The sequence below is a fragment of the Nerophis lumbriciformis genome, linkage group LG10 (assembly GCF_033978685.3).
Source record: "Nerophis lumbriciformis linkage group LG10, RoL_Nlum_v2.1, whole genome shotgun sequence".
NCBI classification, from domain to species: domain Eukaryota; kingdom Metazoa; phylum Chordata; class Actinopteri; order Syngnathiformes; family Syngnathidae; genus Nerophis; species Nerophis lumbriciformis.
The window spans coordinates 22423688-22446640 of NC_084557.2; the positions used below are offsets into that span (position 1 = coordinate 22423688).

Sequence of the window (22953 nt, forward strand, 5' to 3'; positions counted from 1 at the left end):
AATTCTTATAAAAAGGAAATGCACCTTTTCAATGTCAAGCAGGCACCAGGTGATTAAGTTTATTGCACTCCCACAAACATTTGGATGTTACTGTACATAATTTAAGCTGTGCAAACGGCATGTTATGTTCAATGAAATACCTAAGCTGACTCCCTTATCCTCTTGAAGAATTGCATAAAAAAAACAAAAACACCACCATACACCAAAATGTAGCAAAATGTATAAATAGCTTCTGTTAAAATGTTTCAAAGTGCAGTTATGACATTTCATCAAAATGTGTTATTTCTCCCCGAGCCCAAGTCAACAACACACAAGCTCAAAACAAAGTAACCGTCTTAAGTCATGGACTTGATTATAGTGCGAGTCCATCGGTGGCGGTTACCAGTAAGTAACGTATCCGTCAATGTAGTCTTTCCCGCTGAAGTGGGCAGTAGAATCTCATCCTTCATATACTCAGCTGACTTATGAGGTTTGTGAGTGAGCTGATGCTGTCCTTCAGTTTGGAATCGTCCTCCTTTCCCAGTGACACACCAGCCAGTCGGGTGGAACCGTTCATACCCAGGAGGCACGGCAAGCTGAAGAACACCTCCACCCCGATGCCACCCCAGCCCTAAACATGGACGGAGGAGATCAGCGGTCAGCAACCTTTTTGAGCCCGAGATCAACTGTTTAGCTTGTTAGCTTTCCGTTGAGAGTAAATGATGGCAAATAGAGCGAGGAGGTGAGTTATTGCAGCTGGATCTAATCAATGTGCCACAAGAGTCAGCCGGAACGGTCTGCATTGGCACAGCTCGAGAATTTTTTGCAAAGTAAGTTTGCAGGGCGAGACGGTGTACGCTGCCACCTTGACACAGGAGCATTATCAAGGTTTCACAGACTGAACTCCGAATTGAAACCAGTGAAATGCAAGAAAGTGCACACCTGAAGAGCAGCAAAGTGACGAGCATGTTCCAAGGTCAAGAAGTGTGACTGTTTGCACGTATTCTGCTCAGTCTGCAGGAGGGGAGCGCACTGATGTGTTATTTTTCCTCATACCTCCTGGATCTTCCGCCTATCTACTGGTCAATCACGATTGACAGGTTTGTACGAATAATAAACAAAAACACGACTACACTGACAACTACAATTGAGTTAATATTCTAGATCACAGGTGTCAAACTTAAGGCCCGGGGGCCAGATCCGGCCTGACACGTCATTTAATGTGGCCCCCGACAGCCTGGGAATAATGTGCGTACTTCATCGTTCTTACTAAATGTTTTTCATTGTTTCCATTTTGACAGAGAAAATGTTATGTAACACAGGAAACTTCATATGTTTTAAACTTTGATATGATCTGCTCATGCAGCAAATATTCAATTGTTATTGGTGTGAATCGTTGGGCACCTCGCCACTCGATTCTTGGGGTGAGGATTTGATTCATAATCGATACTCTATATAACATAACTATAACAATCTACAAGGTTAATATAGGTGTCTTCTCTTTCTTCCCCTCCATTTTTCTGCATTCTTTTGTATTTCAAGTTATTACATACATGTATTGTTGCGTTAGAACAACTGTATTGTTGATAATAGAGGTAAATTATTGGTACTGTTCATTATCAATAGTGCTATTTCTATTGGTATTTCTATTGCTCCATTTGTAGTGTAATAATGCTCATTGTCATTTCTGTATTATTATTTATTTCACTAACAGCTTCTTTGCTATCACTTTTACCATCATATTTGTACATATCCTATTTGCTAATGTTGCTCTATTGTTGTTGTTGTGTTTGCTGTTGTTGTCTCTCTGTCTTATCCCCCTCTTGTCCCCACAATTTCCCCCTCTGTCTTCCTTTTTTTCTCTTTCTATCCCCTCCTGCTCCGGCCCGGCTGCACCAAATGATAATAGAAATTGCATTTAATAAAGTCAAATACAAATAAGGCAACAAGAGAAGTATCCTACACTTCTCTTTTGTAAAGTAAATCTGAACAGCCGATATGGACATCTACATCAACTATATGATTTGCCTGAGAAGCTGGACAGGGCAAAAAAAAAAAAAAAATGAATAAATAATAATTTAAAAAATAAAATAAAATAAAAATAATAATAATCAATACTCGATTCAAACTGATTTTTGATATGTATTATTTGGTATAGTAATAATAACAACACCTTAACAAAACAGCTTACAGGTTACAAAACCTCCTTTTAGTTGCTGACGTATGACATACACGCGCACCAAGTAAGTAAAATGCTTTTTTCTTACATAATTTGTCAGAAAAAATGAATAAATTAGATTTTTGAAAATTATTAATCAATTTACAATTGAGATGAATAAGAATCGCGATTCATATGTGATAAAAAAAATTTTTTAGCACCCCTTATTATATACCGTATTAACGTTTGGAAAAATAACAATAAATACTTAAACATCTGCTGGTCACCTGGACTTACAATTTCAAAGCAAGTTATCCATCAATTTGTACGCACACAAATCAAATAATCAAATGCAGAAGTAATTGTGCAATAATATGAGGTTATTATACTTTTAGGATGGATGGATGGATTCTTACATTCACTGTTACAAGCGGCCCTCTGAGGGCGGCCATGACTGCGATGTGGCCCTCGATGAAAACAAGTTCGACACCCCTGTTCTAGATAACGTCCAAAGTCTATTTGAAAAGGTAAAAAAATAGTCTGATATGTCCAAAGGGAAAGAAAAGTGTTCGCTATCTTCTACTGCAGTGAAGCCAATTCAAAACTGCTGTACTGCTTCGGCAGTAATTGAAAAAATAAACAAAAAACAATAAATGAGCAAAAAAAACTATGAAAGAATGTTTTGGACAATATATCTTCAGGGAGAATGTTCGGCTACAATATAAACTTGCATAGTACGGTCCTGCTAATTTGTCACGATGACAACAATCGAAGTGATGCTAAATGAGCAATTATCTCTACAGGCTTTTGAATGGATGCGGTGATGCTGCAAAACCGAAGTAAAACTTTTACAAAGAACATGACTCACCGCTGAATAAAATATTTAGAGACAAAGTAAAATTGTATCCATGAGCTAATTCAGTCCATCAAAGTACAACAAGCAAACGCCTGCTATGACCGGTCTCCATAGTGATTGTGACCTTATAGAGTGTTTCATCTATAACCATCATGAGCGATGGTTATAGAAGTAACAATGTTGCCAAATGTAGGCTTGGAGGTGCGGATGTTTGAATGATGGAGTGTCACCTGAGCAAGTGTAGTAATAGAGTGGACTTTCTTCCGGTCTGTCAGGATGCTATTTGTGAGGTCGGCAACTGACAAACCAACGGACCAGGAACGCTGACCTCGATTCTTCATGATGTCAAATGCTCTGGAAGAAACCAAATCGGTCGTAACCATTTATTTATGTTCTCCATTTCCCCGTCCTTGCTTCGACCTTTCTTCCGGAGAGAACCGAGGGCTTTACCTGCTGAGTAAGGGTTTGGTGGAGCTGAATCCTGTGATCTCAGGCTGCTTCTGGGAGCCTGGCCCCGTGTTACTCATCACTGGGACTGCAGGACGAAGCACAGATGAATCAGTGTTATTGGAAGTGCAGATCTAGCAGGTTGAGTCCACACTATAGAACTCCTAAATAGCAAGCATGTCAAGTGGGCTTCTGGACTCACCTTTGTTGTCAGAAAGCTCACCAATGACCCAGGCCTCTTTGTGAGTGTTTAAGTTAATATCCAGCACGTGACTAAGACGCTCCGAGTCCAGATTACAGCCCACGCCTATGACTTGTGTCGGCGGCAGGCCGCTCTGCCTCCAAGCGACGTGGGTCATGACGTCCACTAGAGACCAAGCACAGAGCGAACATACCTGAGACTAGGGTTGTACCGCTACTAAAAAAGTACCACTAATGAATTAAAATAGGTACTATACTGCCTTTCAAAAATACCGGTACTTGTCACTGTACCACGGTGACGTTGCTGGAAATATGAGTTGAGGTGCATGTTGAGTGAGTCAACACACACACACACACACACAAGTATAAACAGTGTGAAGAGGAAGAATGTCAAAATAACGGAAATTCTACTGGTTAATAAAGAGGGTGCACAAAGCAGAATACGGAGGTATTTTGGCTTCAAAACTAATGACCAAGGTGAAGCTATTAACACGGAAGCGCCGCTATGCAAGCTAAACTTTTTTGTGTTTTCCCTTTTTACTCAATGTCTAAATAAATACACCCGTGTCGCTGTCACGTCATCATCTTAGCCACACTGCAAACCCCACAGAGGCGTCCAAAACTGAGTGCAAGCTCACGCCAAGCTGCATTAACCTTATGATTTAATACATTTGTATTGTTCAACAAGAATATTCAACATTATAACATTTATAAGTCAGAAAAGACTGCATTCATTTTAAGTCCCTTTAAAAAGGGGAACCACACTTTTTTATTTTATTTTGCTTATCGTTCACAATCATGAAAGACATGACGATGGATGTATTTTTTTAAATGCATTCTAAATCGTAAATAAATGTAAATAAAAGTAATCTTATAGCCAATAAAAAACACCCATAAACCGCTAACAATACTCAATTTACATTTCATGACTTGAATATGAACCAAGTATTAGTGATATTGTTATATTCCAACTCAGGATGCAGTAGAGACATAGAGGCAACGTCTACTAGGTGATCACACCTTACAGGATAGATCCACACTAAACCCAGAGCAGATTTGCCTTTTGCTAGAACTTTGCCTTAACACTACAAACTTTTAATTCATGGGAACGTTTTACCGACAAAAACATGGTAGTGCCATGGGATCGCCTGTATCCCCAATAGTAGCAAACCTTTACATGGAGGACAAAAAAAAGAGAGCTTTGAGCTCTTTTAAGGAAACAACACCAAGTCACTGGTACAGATATGTGGATGACACATGGGTGAAAATCATAAACCAAGAAGTGCAAGCCTTCACCAAGCACAGTAACTCAAGTTCACACGTGAGGATGTCAAAGACACAAGCCTTTTTTGGACTGTGATGTCCACATTGGAGAAAAAAAGAGACCTTTGTTGGGGTTTACCGAAAACCCACACATACTGATTAATACCTACTTTTTGACTCACACCACCCACTGAAACACAAACTGGGTGTTATCAGAACCCTACAACACAGAGCTGATAATGTTCCTACCAGCCCACAGGCCAAAGAGAAAGGCCATAGGCATTTGAGGGAAGCCCTCAAAACCTGTGGTTACCCAGCTGGTCGTTTGTGAAAAGTGCATTCAGTTCCAGAAATAAGAACAGAGTGGATGAGGAGGAAAAATGTGAAAGGTGAAAATATTGTCCTATGTATCAGGTCTATTTGAGAAACTCAGAAGATCTTTTAACCAACACAACATCCCAGTACACTTCAAACCGGGCAACATCCTGAAACAAAGACTGGTGCATCCTAAAGACCGGACACCCCACACCTACAAAAAACAATCTGGTGTATGCTATCCAGTGTAATGATGAATGCCCTGATTCATATATTGGGGAAACAAAACAACCACTAAGCAGACGCATGGCACAGCATAGACGGGCAAACTCTTCAGGCCAAAACTCAGCCGTCTACCTGCACCTCAGAGAGAAACATCACTCCTTTGAGAACAATTGTACATATTCTGGACAGGGAGGACGGATGGTACAAAAGAGGAGTAAGGGAAGCCATTTTTGTCAAGGTTGAAAAACCATCCCTGAACAGAGGAGGTGGTCTGCGACATCACCTGTCTCCCACATACAACACTGTTCTTTCAACTATTCCTAAAAGACTGCAATTTAACCTCCAACAAATAACAGGAGTTAGAAGCATTCTGGACACAGAAGGTTACCAGAATGCCAAATGCGTTAACAAGTGCTTAATGTTTCCTTACCATCATTGATATATTGTCTATTACCACTGTTGGTATAAATAATAAATGAAAAACAAAAGAAAAATGAAACGCCTTAAAGGGGAACATTATCACCAGACCTATGTAAGCGTCAATATATACCTTCATGTTGCAGAAAAAAGACCATATATTTTTTTAACCGATTTCCGAACTCTAAATGGGTGAATTTTGGCGAATTAAACGCCTTTCTAATATTCGCTCTCGGAGCGATGACGTCACAACGTGGCGTCACATCGGGAAGCAATCCGCCATTTTCTCAAACACCGAGTCAAATCAGCTCTGTTATTTTCCGTTTTTTCAACTGTTTTCCATACCTTGGAGACATCATGCCACGTCGGTGTGTTGTCGGAGGGTGTAACAAACACAAACAGGGACGGATTCAAGTTGCACCAGTGGCCCAAAGATGCGAAAGTGGCAAGAAATTAGACGTTTGTTCCGCACACTTTACCGACGAAAGCTATGCTACGACAGAGATGGCAAGAATGTGTGGATATCCTGCGACACTCAAAGCAGATGCATTTCCAACGATAAAGTCAAAGAAATCTGCCGCCAGACCCCCATTGAATCTGCCGGAGTGTGTGAGCAATTCAGGGACAAAGGGCCTCGGTAGCACGGCAAGCAATGGCGGCAGTTTGTTCCCGCAGACGAGCGAGCTAAACCCCCTATCGACCCTAGCTTCCCTGGCCTGCTGACATCAACTCCAAAACTGGACAGATCGGCTTTCAGGAAAAGAGCGCGGATGAGGGTATGTCTACAGAATATATTAATTGATGAAAATTGGGCTGTCTGCACTCTCAAAGTGCATGTTGTTGCCAAATGTATTTCATATGCTGTAAACCTAGTTAATAGTTGTTAGTTTCCTTTAATGCCAAACAAACACATACCAATCGTTGGTTAGAAGGCGATCGCCGAATTCGTCCTCGCTTTCAACCGTGTCGCTGGCTGTCGTGTCGTTTTCGTCGGTTTCGCTTGCATACGGTTCAAACCGATATGGCTCAATAGCTTCAGTTTCTTCTTCAATTTCGTTTTCGCTACCTGCCTCCACACTACAACCATCCGTTTCAATACATTCGTAATCTGTGGAATCGCTTAAGCCGCTGAAATCCGAGTCTGAATCCGAGCTTTTGTTGCTATAGCTTGCTGTTCTTTCCGCCATGTTTGTTTGTGTTGGCTTAACTATGTGACGTCACAGGAAAATAGACGGGTGTTTATAACGATGGTTAAAATCAGGCACTTTGAAGCTTTTTTTAGGGATATTGCGTGATGGGTAAAATTTTGAAAAAAACTTCGGAAAATATAATAAGCCACTGGGAACTGATTTTTAATGGTTTTAACAATTCTGAAATTGTGATAATGTTCCCCTTTAAGATGACAGCGACCTGGTTGAATGAGAACCTTCATAGGATATTGTTATTATAAGCTCTAACACAGACAAACTATTTATAGCGGCACCATGATCACTAGCGTGTTTGTAATGTTTACATCATCGAGTGGTAACCGGTTTCCTCGCTTCCTTGCTCGTGGAAGTTTATTGTGAATCATACCTCTCACATGAATAGTAGAAGGACAAGGATGTTATCCGACAAGTTGGTACACTTTGACAGCCAATTTAGACCCAGGAATGGCGAGAACGACCCGAAATGACGCATGGTTCCACCCCTGTTTTCTTCACAAGTATTATGAGTCATTCTTCATCTAATTGGAACTATAACAAGATTCTACCAGTCGGCATCCTTTTGACAGCAGACCTTGTACAATAAGTGATGTTTATTGTGTTTGTTGTCGCTCATGAAGTTTGCAGTGAGTAATAATCAGTGATGTTGAAAAAAAGCGACCCATGTGATGCATTTTTTAAATGTATGTGCCACTTATACTTAAAATGATCAAATTACGTAAATATTAAATGTGCCCGTTACTACATTACATATATACTTACATCATGTATATTAAACCTTCATGGAGGTGTTTGGATGTTTTTTACGGCTTTGTAGGCGGAATTGCACGGCTCCAATAGGCTCCATTGTAAATGGACTTTTGATTGCATTTATTTTATAGTTAAAATGCATAAAAAAGTTAAACATGTTTGTTCTTGTCTTACATAAGGATTGTGAATGATAGGCAAAATTCCAAAAGAAAGTGCAGTTCCCCTTTAAATTGCAACCATGCTTCAAGTTAGTATCTTCCTGTACTTTAGTCTAAACGAGCCTAAAAATAAATGTGAAAAATAAGTTTGCCACTGCTGAATACAACAATATAAATATGTTAATCAAATATAAAATCACTAACATAACTGAATAATAGTGTACTTGCACTACAGCGTAGGAGTAGTCTGTTTCAGGGTCCAAGTCGCTTACCTGGCTGAGAGGCGACGAGCATAACAGCGTTTGGGTTGAGACGTGCCAAGGTTGGAATAAATCCTTTGAACAAGTCAACGTTGCTCTGGACCACGCTTACGTACGACTGCTCACCGCTCCACGCGTTGGCTGTCACGATGACAACTCTGGAGCCTGCAGATGCTGACAAATCTAAAAAAGTAATAGAGTGGAGTAAAAAAGTGTTTCTTGCATGGTTAAGCAACATGCTTGAAAAGAATAGTGGAGATGTGACTGTGTGGAAGGTTACGCACCCTTGGACACCTCCACATTTGGCAGCCTAAAGATCTCCAAATCTGTGCTGCCTCCCTTAGTGGAACTCTCAGCAACATCAATGAAGATAAGTTTATCCACTTTACACTTGGGGGCGCACAGAAGAAAAATGGAGGAGAGTGATCAGTACAGAATAAAAACAATAAGCCCTTTTCCACCAAAAGTTCAGGAACCTCTGGTTCCTGGAGCTATAGGTTCCTTTAGAAGTGTGTTGTTTGTGTTTCCACCGCTTTTCACATTTCAGGGTAATTTATACAAATCCGGCTGATGACATATGGAGGAGTGGTTTAGTACATTTCTACCACTGATATCATGTAAATAAACAGACAATATTACGTGACAGTTCTTTTACTAAAAAGTAAGTATATCAAATACAAAGCAATCATATAGAAAACGATATGATTTATAAAATTAAATTAAATGTATATAACATTTTTAAATCTGCATTACTGGGATTCGTCTGCCCACAACAGATTACTAGTTGTTGAACACTTCATAAATATGTATTATGTGCACAAAGAAATAACAGTTACAATTGTATGTAGTTTCTAAACAAGAAATAGGTTTTAGCAGATGAATATCGGACTAACACATTCCTTTAAATCTCATTAATACCACATAAAAGGCAAACTGTCATTTTTCGGACACGGTCAAGGCTTAAATAATGTCAAACACATGGCGTTACAATAACCACGCAAATAAAGTAAAGCAATGCAAGTTTAGCAAGTGGTGCACGCTCCTGCAAAGGGAATCAAATTTTGGCCCAACAGCGGTCGTGGGTTTGAAAGAGAGGTTTTAGGAACGCCCCCAATTGTGTTCAACCAAACAGCGTTCAACAGCACAGCCCGGCCCCGAAAAGGTTCTGGGCAGCTTGGAAACATCCCACCGAGCTAGGAAGAACTTCGAATGGTTCCGGAAGAAGTGTACAAAGTAGTTTTTGGTGGAAACACAAGGAGAACTTGTGGCAAAGTTCCTGCGGTGGAAAAGGGCCTAATGCCTGAAATAATGCCAAAAAAAAGGTGCAAACCTTTGCCAAAATGCTCATGATCGAAGCCATTCCTAAATCTCCTCCTCCGATAACAGAGACTTTGTGGCCTGAGTGGTCATGATGTCTGATTGCACCTGAAAGTCAAGCGTTAAGCTGTCAAATAGATAAATGTCAAATTTGATGACGTGTGACATGATTTAAAAAAACGACGCACTATCACTGATCTGGAGCTTATTGACATATGCTAGAAGTTCGTGTGGATCTTGTTTTTCTCCTCCTTCAGGGATGGACGACAGCGGAGGTTCCGCTTGAAACTTGTCAGTCATCTCATTCAAAAGGTCCACTACAGATGACTTAGGCTGCAGCACACAAAAGAGAATCAGAAAATTGAGGAGCAACACAAGTACAAGGACGTACATGATCCCAGTTGTGCAGCACTGGCAGGTGGATGCGGCCCCGGGCATCCACATGTTTGCCCTCCCGGATCATCATGCCTGCTGTGGGCTTCAGGAGACAAATGGGAGGGGTGACCGGGAAGGAGTCAATCATCCAAAGCTGAATAGGGAAGTTGTAGGAGCGTCCTATCAGGGTTTTCAAACAATACATCAGTGCGGTTCCATCACATCTGCATTTACACCCTAAATGGGACTCTTACCTTCATACTTGACTGGAAGGTTACCATTCAATTTCAGGAGCTCTTTCTGGGAGCCATCTTTGAATGCTGTGAATAGAAGGAAGGGAATAATCAACTTCATGTGTTTGAGAGAACTGTCAAGTGTGTAAACGACTCACTGTATGTGCCGACAGAGGTGTCCATCCCCGGGTATTCTTCATCGATTTTGTTCAATTCCTGAAGAGCAACATCACTGAACTTGTACTAAAATTGGTCAAGGCAGATAAATACTTTATTGATCTTGAAGGACATTCGCAGGATCAATCACAAGGTTATAGGAAGAGAGATGCAAAGTTAAATAGAATAGAATTACATTAGAGAATTTTTAACGATGAAAGTGTCTAATGCAGGGGTCTCCAACCAGCAACTAACTTGCTATGTGATATTGAGTCGTATTTTTCGAAATAAATGTTCTGTTTGGACTTGATGCCTCTATTTAATGACCAATCACCACAAAACAGCAGAAACACATTGGCCGCAATGATTAGAGAGCTCCTTCCTAAATAAAATACAAACCTTGTTTCCATATGAGTTGGGAAATTGTGTTAGATGTAAATATAACAGAGAATAGAAGGTATAGAAGAGAGGGAAATTGCGAATATTCCTAACATACCAGCTCATTTTGAGGCACAAATAGTACATATAATATATATATATATATATATATATATATATATATATACAAACCCCGTTCCCATATGAGTTGGGAAATTGTGTTAGATGTAAATATAAACGAATACAATGATTTGCAAATCCTTTTCAACCCATATTCAGTTGAATGCACTGCAAAGACAAGATATTTGATGTTCAAACTCATAAACTTTATTTTTTTTTGCAAATAATAATTAACTTAGAATTTCATGGCTGCAACACGTGCCAAAGTAGTTGGGAAAGGGCATGTTCACCACTGTGTTACATCACCTTTTCTTTTAACAACACTCAATAAACGATTGGGAACTGAGGAAACTAAGTGTTGAAGCTTTGAAAGTGGAATTCTTTCCCATTCTTGTTTAATGTAGAGCTTCAGTCGTTCAACAGTCCAAGGTCTCCGCTGTCGTATTTTACGCTTCATAATGCGCCACACATTTTTGATGGGAGACAGGTCTGAATTGCAGGCGGGCCAGGAAAGTACCCGCATTCTTTTTTACGAAGCCACGCTGAATGTGGCTTGGCATTGTCTTGCTGAAATAAGCAGGGGCGTCCATGAAAAAGACGGCGCTTAGATTGCAGCATATGTTGTTCCAAAAGCTGTATGTACCTTTCAGCATTAATGGTGCCTTCACAGATGTGTAAGTTACCCATGCTTTGGGCACTAATGCACCCCCATACCATCACAGATGCTGGCTTTTGAACTTTGCGTAGATAACAGTCTGGATGGTTCACTTCCCCTTTGGTCCGGATGACACGATGTCGAATATTTCCAAAAACAATTTAAAATGTGGACTCGTCAGACCACAGAACACTTTTCCACTTTGCATGAGTCCATCTTAGATGATCTCGGGCCCAGAGAAACCGGCGGCGTTTCTGGATGTTGTTGATAAATGGCTTTCGCTTAGCATAGTAGAGCTTTAATTTGCACTTACAGATGTAGCGACCAACTGTATTTAGTGACAGTGGTTTTCTGAAGTGTTCCTGAGCCCATATGGTGATATTCTTTAGAGATTAATGTTGGTTTTTGATACAGTGCCGTCTGAGGGATCGAAGGTCACGGTCATTCAATGTTGGTTTCCGGCCATGCCGCTTACGTGGAGTGATTTCTCAAGATTCTCTGAACCTTTTGATGATATTATGGACCGTAGATGTTGAAATCCCTAAATTTCTTGCAATTGCACTTTGAGAAACGTTGTTCTTAAACTATTTGACTATTTGCTCACGCAGTTGTGGACAAAGGGGTGTACCTCGCCCCATCCTTTCTTGTGAAAGACTAACATTTTTTGGGAAGCTGTTTTTATACCCAATCATGGCACCCACCTGTTCCCAATTAGCCTGCACACCTGCGGGATGTTGCAAATAAGTGTTTGATGAGCATTCCTCAACTTTATCAGTATTTATTGCCACCTTTCCCAACTTCTTTGTCATGTGTTGCTGGCATAAAATTCTAAAGTTAATGATTATTTGCAAAAAAAAAAATGTTTATCAGTTTGAACATCAAATATGTTGTCTTTGTAGCATATTCAAGTGAATATGGGTTGAAAATGATTTGCAAATCATTGTATTCCGTTTATATTTACATCCAACACAATTTCCCAACTCATATGGAAACGGGGTTTGTACAACTCAACTGTTGCTTGTCATAAAAAACACAAAATCCAAGCTCAAAAGGTGATTCAAAAATCCCTCCACTAGTAAAAGTTTGTAAAAGTCCCCCTCAGAACAAAAAAAAAAGGTTGGAGACCCCCTGGCCTAAAAAAGATTAACCCATGGAGTTGTCAACATTTACAATAGTACCTCAAGCTTAATTGGTTGTAGCTTGCATCTCAAATCAATGTCGCCTATTAAAATCAAATGAAATCAATTTGATTGGTGCTTGCCCCCCATCCCCAAAACAGCACAATTTTATCAAGTAACACAGCATCTAAAAATAAAAACACTTTTAGATAAGAAATATTGTATGAAAAACAATACAACAGAATTTACTACAAACAACTACTCATTTAATGAAGCAACAAAATAATCATATACAGCATTGGACAGTGGACTTCTACACTATTTTATTCCAGCTGCTTCTCCGTCAAACACACCATCAGCAGCTTTTCCACATTTTCATGGATGGAAAAAGGTTTGCCGTTTGGGTAATATTTTAATAATTTTGGTTGAAGTTGGACTCATTGTGTTTCAGTATGGCGCAGACTAGCAGTGATATGTTCGAATTGCTTCACCAAGTTGTCAAAAAACTACATAATGTCTTTGATGATTCATAGTCCTCACCATGGTTGGAAAACAAAGTTATAACCATCTCTAATTAAAAGCTAATGCTAATGTGACTAAGACCAAATGTTTTGGGTGGCTCTCACCGGGTTCACTGTGACATCTGCTACGCCAACTAATGTTACAGCATAACAATTAGCCCGAGAGACAGAATTAATCTCAAAACACCGTTAAGTTGAGGTACCACTGTATTTTTGGCTCTTACTGTTAGTATAATTATAATTTTAAAGGCAACAGTTAGGCATCACAAGGCTTCACTTTCCCAAATTATATGTTATATAAAAAGTCGTAACACAAGCAAGAAAGTTTTACGCCTATACTGGCTCACCCGCACTGGCTTCCTGTGCACTTAAGATGCAACTTCAGGGTTTTACTACAAACCAATCAATCAATCAATCAATTCATTTTATTGTCATTGTCATAATAACACTTAAGTCATACATGTCAACGAGATTTTGTTTGGACTTCATCTAGCGGCATAGAAACTGCATTGAAGTGCAGGTTGACAATAGTTTACATTTAAGCATTGTCAAGAAGATAGCGAATAGAGGGGGGTGGGAAGAGTCAGATGTCTGATGGGTGTTACGTTGATGTTGCAGCAATGCAATGTCCAGAGCCCAATTATTGAGGTGGTGAAGAGTGAGCCAGTAAAGGGGCAGGCTGTTCACTTAGCAGTCTCACAGCCTGGGGATACAGACTGTGAGACATTCTGGTGGTCCTGGCACAAATCGATCTATACCTCCTTCCAGAGGGTAGCAGGTTGACTTACGTATTAAACACTAAACGGTCTAGCTCCATCTTATCCGGCTGATTGTATTCTACCATATGTCCCGGCAAGAAATCTGCGTTCAAAGAACTCCGTCTTATTAGTGATTGCCAGAGCCCCAAAAAAGAGAGAGTGTTTTCTATTCGGGCTCCAGTACTCTGGAATGCCCTACCGATAACAGTTAGAGATGCTACCTTAGTAGAAGCATTTAAGTCCCATCTTAAAACAAATTTGTATATACTAGCCTTTAAATTAAGCCCCGTTTAGACCAGTTGATCTGCCGTCTCTTTTCTGCTCTGCCCCCCTCTCCTGCGTGGAGAGGTTATTAGGTGACCACAGATGATGATGACGCGCCAGCTGTTCAAAGTCGGGACCCGGGGTGGACCACTCATCTGTGCATCAGTTGGGGACGTCTCTGCGCTGCTGACTTGTTTCCACTCAAGATGATCTCCTGCTGGCCCCACTATGGGCTGGACTCAGTAGAAGCATTTAAGTCCCATCTTAAAACTCATTTGTGTACTCTTGCCTTTAAATAGACCCCCCTTTTAGACCAGTTGATCTGCCGTCTCTTTTCTGCTCTGCCCCGCTCTCCTTTGTGGAGTGGTGGGGCACATATTAGGTGAGCACAGTTGACGCGCTAGCTGTTCAAAGTCGGGACCCAGGGTGGACCACTCATCTGTGCATCAGTTGGGGACGTCTCTGCGCTGCTGACTTGTTTCCACTCAAGATGATCTCCTGCTGGCTCCACCATGGACTGGACTCTCACACTATTACTAGATCCACTCGACGTCCATTGCACCGGTCTCCCAGGAGGGGAGGAGGGGTCTCCACATCTGCGGTCCCCTCCAAGGTTTCTCATTGTCATCCCATTGGGTTGAGTTTTTTTCTTGCCCTGATGTGGGATCTGAGTCGAGGATGTCGTTGTGGCTTGTGCAGCCCTTTGAGACACTCGTGATTCAGGGCTATATAAATAAACTTTGATTGATTGAAGCACTTCCTGAGGACAGCGTTTTAAATTCCCAGCATTTTATGTTTAACAATGTGACACATAACATTTTTTTCCCAGCTCTAGTGAGACGTGTTAAGTTATTATACTAGCGGATTTGTTTTGTTCAGCAAGTTCCTAACTAAATGCTGGAAGTCACGTGCTTCATGTCCTAAAATGTCGTTTATCAAATCTGGTTATAAAAAGCTCGCAGTTGTCAAACTAAGCAAGACTTCCTCGTCACAAGGTGTGTGGAACTGGTTGGGTCAGTTTTAACAGCTGACAGCGGCCAACTTGTTTCGACCGTTTGTGCTAACATGCTATGCTCGCTGGCATTTACAGTGCCTGTTAGTTCTTTAGTTTCTTTACTTCGGGTATTGTTAACTCACCTTAGAGAGGACCCGCTTTATTTTACTCGAATAAAGGTCCATTTATCGAGGTAAAACAAACAAACCACAATTAGCCGCGGTCGCTCTGTGTTCTTCACTCTTTGTCGGACTTGGACTAACTTCCGCAAACTTTCTTGAGTAGCTAAGGGAATGACAAGCCACGCCCACTCCAATACAAGTACGGAAGCCGACAGAGAAAACAATTGAATGGTTTTAACTCATGTTTAGTCAAAAGCCTATATTTTTCCATACACAATTATTAATGATTGAACAAACAGACAAAATATGTTGTTGCCATAATTGATAAATATTCTGGAACTCAACTTAAGATTCTACAGTTTGAAAATACAACTTTTTATGCAAAGTTTTGTTTCAAAATGGTCTGAAAATGAACAAGTTACAAATGTGTTATGTGAATCAGCCAATATAACAATCCAACGACATGTGAAATGCGTGACACTGCTGGCACCTGCCACTGTATGCCGATATCAGTCTTAAAAAACAATTCCACTGTTTTTTTTTTAGAAATGGGACTCTGTATTTACAGTTAAATAAATAATGGGGTAGAAATTGAAGCTATAAATTCAGCCTAAGTCCTAAAGCATCTGTGCATATTTAGATTCTAAGGTCCTTTCTGGATTGACTGTAACCAAAATACATCTTCCAATGTCACGTGTCAGTTGAAGAGACAGTTCATGATTTGACGCCCACTCTGCTTTACGTGTCAAACAAGTGGTCCTATTGCTGGCCAGCTGACAGGAGTCTTCTTTTTGTGTCCATTGCAACAGTTTTTAAGTGCATTAGTTAGTTTTTTTCCTTTTGCTGTTCATTTTCATCTCCTCTTGCTCTTTTCTCTCCTCCTCCAAGTCTTCATGCACAGCCATTCGAAGACTAATATGGACAAGAGAAAAAAGATGATCACAATGCGTAAATTCCACAGCTCACGGAATAAATCATGAGTTTAATTACCTCCTCGCTTCCTCTTTCTGCATATCTCGCCAGCTGCTCTCCATGAATTTTAACGCATAGTCACTTTCATCCTTGTATCTGAATTGGATGAAAAATATTCAGTATGTAATATCTAATTATGCCATACTGAGGGTTGATTTGCAGCAAACATTAAAAACACTTACTTGTTTCGGTCGTAGCCAAAGATTTCCTTAATGTGTTTAGAAACCTCTGACTGCTCATCATCTCCATCATCAATAAAGTCATCCATTTCTGAATCATATTCTTCTTCCTCTTCATGTTTTCTCTTGTATGCAATGGTGATGGGTGGTAACATGGGATCTGGAGAATATTTTTTTTATTTAAAAAGGCAAAGTTGAGAGTGAAGTGTTTTGAGGACCTTCAGGAAGTTATAACAAACCAATATATTATCCTTGAAGTATAAATGCAGTGTTGCAAACGACCCCACAGTATGAGGTTTATGATTCAGAACCATGAGAGGTTATTCAACCAAACTACCTGGTTCCAATGATATGGAGTCAGCTCAAATTAAATTGACATTTAATCTAAGTGAAAAACAACATCATTACTTAATCTACATACTGTATGTAGGAGTGTAATGTATTCTCTATGAATGATATTTGTTGTATGCTGTTTGTTAGTCCTCGAACGCTGCTCCAAAGCACCCAGCCCATTGTTTCTCCTCAAAAAGAGAAAACCCACAAAAACAATGCGGTCTCACAGTAGCTAACCCCATTTAAAACCTTTGAAATGATCAAAATTGGGGATTTAAGAAGAAAGAAGTAGGTGGTAACACCCTGATGGGTAAATAAACCTATATTCACAGATTCCATATTGAGGAAAACAAGTGATATACTTGATTTACATAGTAGTTGTATTATCTTCATGGTATTGATGAGGTGGCGACTTGTCCAGGGTGTACCCCGCCTTCCGCCCGAATGTAGCTGAGATAGGCTCCAGCGCCCCCCGCGACCCCAAAGGGAATAAGCGGTAGAAAATGGATGGATGGATGGATGGTATTTACCTGGAGGTCTGTTGGGTGGTCTGATTGGCCCTCCTGGTCTAGGGGCCATGCCAGGTCTTTGTGGCATCCCTGGCCGAGGAGGAACGCCTGGTCTGGGTCCGCCCATATTTTTTGAAGAGATGGTCTCAGACACCACCGTGCACTTGGGTCTCCCAGGTCCTGATCCAAAGCTGCCAGAAGGTTGCCTGTTGGGTACTGGTCCTCCACTTGCGCCTCGACCTAGTCCGACCCCTGGTCCTCCACTAAAGGCTCGACCCTGTACGGACCCCGGTGGCCGGGCTCCACTACCTGCTGGGTGACTGTGTAAAGTACTCCCACCAGGTTTTGCCTGGGGTGTTCCCAATGGTCTTGGCTGAGGTTTATTTGATTCTTTAGGACGACCACTTGATGAAGTTCTAACCACAGAATTACCAATCGGTTTTACTGCAGGATGGTTTCCAGACCTTGGCTGTTCTCCTTTTCCAGATTTATGATTTACAAGTGCTTGGTCCTGCTTCACTGAGCTACCGTGAGTAGGCCTTGCTTTTTGTTGGTTACCATTTGGAGATCTGAGCTCTTTGACAGATGTACCAATAGGCCTGGATTGAGTTATGCCTGAAGGTCTTCCTTGAACAGATGAAGAGCTTCCCTTTTTTAATCTAAGATCATTTGAAATGCTAGGTGTATGACTAAATGAGGTCTTAGGAACACCTTGTTTGGTTGGAACCAGAGTAGATGCTGCTTTCGAAGGAACTACGGTCTTGGGTCTGTCTCTATCTCTCTCACCAGAAGAGGTCTTAGAGGAAGGTGTAAATTGAGGCTTCTTCTTCATTCCACCGGGCTGATTGGGCTTTTCCGAAACGACCCTTTGTAGTTTACAATTCTTTTGTTCTTTATCAGACGTACTTTTTTTTACTGCAGTAGAACTAGGCTGAGTTTTTGGGCTCTTGTTGCGACTCTTAGCCTTGCGTTCCATCTCGAGTTCCCTTATTTCTTCGGCTGTACGGAGCCTTTCTTCCTTCACTACCTTCTGTTTTAGCTCAACTGGCTCATACTGCTTCTTTTCTGCCAATTTGAGCAAATCTGCAAAGTTCATGGAGGATGAAGGAGGCTTGGATGGCCCATTAGGTTTTTTAGGCAAGGACTTAGAGCTACCGCTACTACTCCCACTAAAACTTGAGATTTTTCCAGGTTTTAGAGGTTCTGGATCTTGATCGGGCTCTGAATCTGTCTGCTCATACTCGTAATTGTCTTCATCATCCTCTGGGTCAAGTGAATAATTTTGAAATTTCTGGTCATTTGCTGATTTTTCGTTCTCCATTTCTTGCTTTGTCCTCCTCTTTTTTGGCAGCTCTACCACTGGAATGCCATTGTAACCTCGGAAATTGTCTTTCGTTCTAGAAGCCATGGCTCTTGCTTTACGATCCGACTTCAACTCTACCCTTTTTGCCTCAAGATCCTGCTTTTGCTTCTTTAATTCGATTTCTGAAATGTATACAGAAATACAACTCATCATTATCAAGTCCAAAATGTGTACCAAAACATATATTTTTCTTACCTTTCAGTCTGGCCTCATTTTGTTGCTTTTTCAGGTGCGCCTGCACAGCAGCTGGATTCACACCTTTTGACTTTGGGTCCTTCTTGGGGGGACCAGCTTGTAAACTGTATCTTTTCTATGTAGAAGAGAAAAACAACTGAATGTATGCAGTTTAATTTGAGTTCACAACATACTACTAAAAAGTAACACTGCCTCAGAAACTCAGGAGGCTGCCTACAGTCGTAGTAAGGCTTGTCCAAGTGCGCAACAGGTGTCCAAGGCAACGATTATTGCAAGCCACTCTAAACCCATTCAACCATATTCCTTGTTGAGGGTTACAGGGAGCTGGACCATATCCCAGCTTATTTAGAAGGAAAAGCAAACAGAATGATTTTGAACAGGGCATTGAGCTGCAAGAAAGTCTGTTAGTAAACCACTTAATTAATTGGTTCTTTCTTAAGATAAGAACTGTTGCAAGGCTTGGACTCAAAATGACTTTCATCAAAACATGCACACATCCATCCATCTTCTACCGCTTGTCCCTCTAGTGGTTGCAAAGGGTGGGGCGCCTGCTCCAGCTGCACTCAGGCAGGGCCAACACAGATCGACAAACAACCATTCACATTCACATCCACACACAAGTTTGTAATTTATGGGTATTTTACACTCTTTTCCACATACTGTTATTTTCTATAAAATGTTTATTCATATTATGGGTGTCTGGAACGATTTAAGTGGACTTGCATTATTTCTAATTGGAAAAATGACTTGGGATTTTGTTAAATTTGGTCTTTGTCCGACAAAAACTAAGGTAACACTGAATGTCCAAATGATCATAAAACACTTAATGGTGGTAAATATGAAATTGTAATGTTGATCTTTTTTAAAATAAAAACATATATGTATTTTTTTCAATTGTATTAAGTAATTTTTTACATTTTTATGTTTGGACAACCGTGGGAATTTCATCCATCCATCCATTTTCTACCGCTTGTCCCTTTCGGGTATGGCGGGGGGTGCTGGAGCCTATCTCAGCTGCATTCAGGCGAAAGGCGGGGTACACCCTGGACAAGTCGCCACCTCATCGCAGGGCCAACACAGATAGACAACATTCACATTCACATTCACACACTCGGGCCAATGTTTAGTGTTGCCAATCAACCTATCTCTAGGTGCATTGTTTTTGGAGGTGACAGGAAGCCGGAGTACCCGGAGGGAACCCACGCAGTCACGGGGAGAACATGCAAACTCCACACAGAAAGATCACAGAGCCCGGGATTTAACTCAGAACCTTCGTATTGTGAGGCACACACTAGTTTGTAATTCATATGTATTCTACACTGTTTTCCGCATACTGTTATTTTCTATAAAATGTGCATTCATACTCTGGGTGTCTGGAACAATTTAAGTGGACTTGCATTATTTCTAATTGGAAAAATGGCTTTGGTTTTTGAACAATTTCGTCTTTGTCGGACAAAAACAGAGGTAACACTGAATGTCCAAATGATCATAAAGCGGCATGGCATAGTGGGTAAAGCGGCCGTGTCAGAAACCTGAGGGTTTGCAGGTTCGCTCCTCGCCTCTTGACATCCAAATTGCTGCCGTTGTGTCCTTGGGCAGGACACTTCACCCTTTACCACAGTGCCGCTCACACTGGTGAATGAATGATAAATGATAGGTAAGGTTTAAAGGGGCCGTAGGCGCAAACTGGCAGCCACCCTTCCGTTAGTCTACCCCAGGGCAGCTGTGGCTATGAAAGTAGCTTACCACCACCAGGTGTGAATGGTTCTCACTTCTCTGTGAAGCGCTTTGAGTGTCTAGAAAAGCGCTATATAAATCTAATCCATTATTATTATATATTTGTATAGATCTACTTTGTCCAGCCCCTGGCTTTAGGGGTGTCTTTGTGTCAGAGCTCATATCTACCGTCAGAGCCAATGTGCTTGGTTCCTAGCGATTAATGCTATACGCTACTGAGCTGTACTCTGTTCACAGTGCACACAATGGCATTACACAGAGTCAGACTTTGATTTTGACTGTCTTCAATGCCACTTTGATCATGAGCTTACTATAACACATTCACAAATTTTTTTTAATTGAGTCAGGAAGTCGGTAGACGGGTTCAATTTCCATTAGTCTTCCGCACAATCCGGAAGAGTTGGCAGCTATGGGATAATACTCAGCGTCTGGAGTTTTACCGCGGTTTATCATTAATACTGGTAATCATTACATCCCTAATACCTACAGGAGGAAAGAATGGCAGAATTTGTTTTGTCACAAAACACTCTTCTGGGAAAACGTGAATATAAGTTTATATAATATAAGCCACGCTTCTGTTAGTCTACTCCAGGGCAGTGGTTCTCAAATGGGGGTACACGTACCCCTGGAGGTACTTGAAGGTATGCCAAGGGGTACGTGAGATTTTTTTTTAAATATTCTAAAATAGCAACAATTCAAAAATCCTTTATAAATATATTTATTGAATAATACTTCAACAAAATATGAATGTAAGTTAATAAACTCAGTGAAGCACAAGCTCAGGTTTCTCACTAAAATGTCTGTCAAAAAGAACTGTGAAAAGAAATGCAACAATGCAATATTCAGTGTTGACAGCTAGATTTTTTTGTGGACATGTTCCATAAATATTGATGTTAAAGATTTCTTTTTTTGTGAAGAAATGTTTAGAATTAAGTTCATCAATCCAGAGGGATCTCTATTACAATCCCCAAAGAGGGCATTTTAAGTTGATGATTACTTCTATGTGTAGAAATCTTTATTGATAATTCAATCACTTGTTTATTTTTCAACAAGTTTTTAGTTATTTTTAGTTATTTTTTTCCAAATAGTTCAAGAAAGACCACTACAAATGAGCAATATTTTGCACTGTTATACAATTTAATAAATCAGAAACGGATGACATAGTGCTGTATTTTACTTCTTTATCTCTTTTTTTCAACCAAAAATCCTTTGCTCTGATTAGGGGGTACTTGAATTAAAAAAATGTTCACAGGGGGTACATCACTGAAAAAAGGTTGAGAACCACTGCTCTAGGGCATCTGTGGCTACAAATGTAGCTTACCACCACCGGGTGTGAATGAATGATGGGTTCTCACTTCTCTGTGAAGCGCTTTGAGTGTCTACAAAACCGCTATATAAATCTAATCCATTATTATTATTATTAATGGTGGGAAATATGAAATTGCAATGTTGATCTTTTTGAAATGAAAACATATGTATTTTTTTCCAATTGTATTAAGTCTTTTTTTATTATTTTTTTTATGTTAGAACAAACGTGGGAATTTCACACATATTTAAAAAATATGAGCGAATGAAGGCTGATGGTAGATGTTAGCACTTGGGCCACTCACATATTCTGAATTAGAAGCGTCTGACAGATGAGCTGGCACTTGTTTGCTAAACCCAACCCCGATTTTACTGGAAAAAATAAAAATAAAAATAATAATTTCACTTACCTGTACACTGCCCCGGTTTTGAGTAGCGATTGACAAGACGTTGTCAAAGTCCATCATTGTGACAGCATGTACGTCAGCTGTCTTTTGAAATGAGCAAACGAATTATTTTTTTTTATAGCGTTTTGCTTGCAGCACTCACAGCTTAACGCCGTATTGGGCGTTGCGTCCAAGCCACTAAAATCAACTTATTGGGGGGAAAAAACAAGTCGATTATGTGAATACTTGTGAAATAAGGCGACTTTTCGTTTCAAGCATAAGCTAGCACAAAGCAGGAAAGTTAGCTAGCGCAGCGCCAGGGCTAACATGCCAGGTAAAGTTGTATTTGAATACGAAAGACCATTAGATTCCAATGAATCAAATCGAGGAATTCTGAAAACAAAAGCATATTAACAATTCAGCCATCACAACTGGTGTGCGGGAGAGACGAGAAACACTGAAAAATTGAAGAGCTTTGACTGCTCAGCGGAAATGTGATGAGTCAAATGACACATACTTCCGGTTTTGAGAAAAGCTGTAATGCGATATTATATTTTATATTTATACTTGTGTAATATACATATATATTTGTGTAACAAACAGTTCAAGGTGTCATTTGTATGCTACATTTGTTTATTTTTTTTCTAAATTCTTTATCAATAAATATTTGTTAATAATATCCGCATTTTATGGTAAGTACTTATGCATGTAAAACAGTTTACGTAAATT

At 40.3% G+C, this 22953-nt stretch overlaps 2 protein-coding genes across 2 annotated transcripts; both read right to left on the bottom strand.

Moving 5' to 3' along the window:
- Positions 1 to 25: 25 nt before the first annotated feature.
- On the bottom strand, positions 26 to 15444 carry uevld (UEV and lactate/malate dehyrogenase domains). The gene is made up of 12 exons (XM_061970010.1): positions 15267 to 15444; positions 10318 to 10402; positions 10181 to 10246; positions 9943 to 10106; positions 9740 to 9884; positions 9565 to 9659; positions 8519 to 8624; positions 8247 to 8417; positions 3643 to 3807; positions 3444 to 3528; positions 3224 to 3347; positions 26 to 610 (listed from the first exon to the last, which is right to left on the bottom strand). Exons 1-12 carry the CDS (start codon positions 15306 to 15308, stop codon positions 446 to 448), a joined length of 1413 nt encoding a protein of 470 aa, XP_061825994.1. The 5' UTR covers positions 15309 to 15444; the 3' UTR covers positions 26 to 445.
- Positions 15445 to 15560: 116 nt separating this feature from the next.
- Positions 15561 to 22734, bottom strand: spty2d1 (SPT2 chromatin protein domain containing 1). Its single transcript, XM_061970009.2, has 6 exons — positions 22249 to 22734; positions 18797 to 18911; positions 17260 to 18723; positions 16400 to 16556; positions 16236 to 16313; positions 15561 to 16157 (listed from the first exon to the last, which is right to left on the bottom strand). The coding sequence occupies exons 1-6, from the start codon at positions 22303 to 22305 to the stop codon at positions 16067 to 16069; spliced, it is 1962 nt and encodes a 653-aa protein (XP_061825993.1). The 5' UTR covers positions 22306 to 22734; the 3' UTR covers positions 15561 to 16066.
- Between the last annotated feature and the right edge of the window lie 219 nt (positions 22735 to 22953).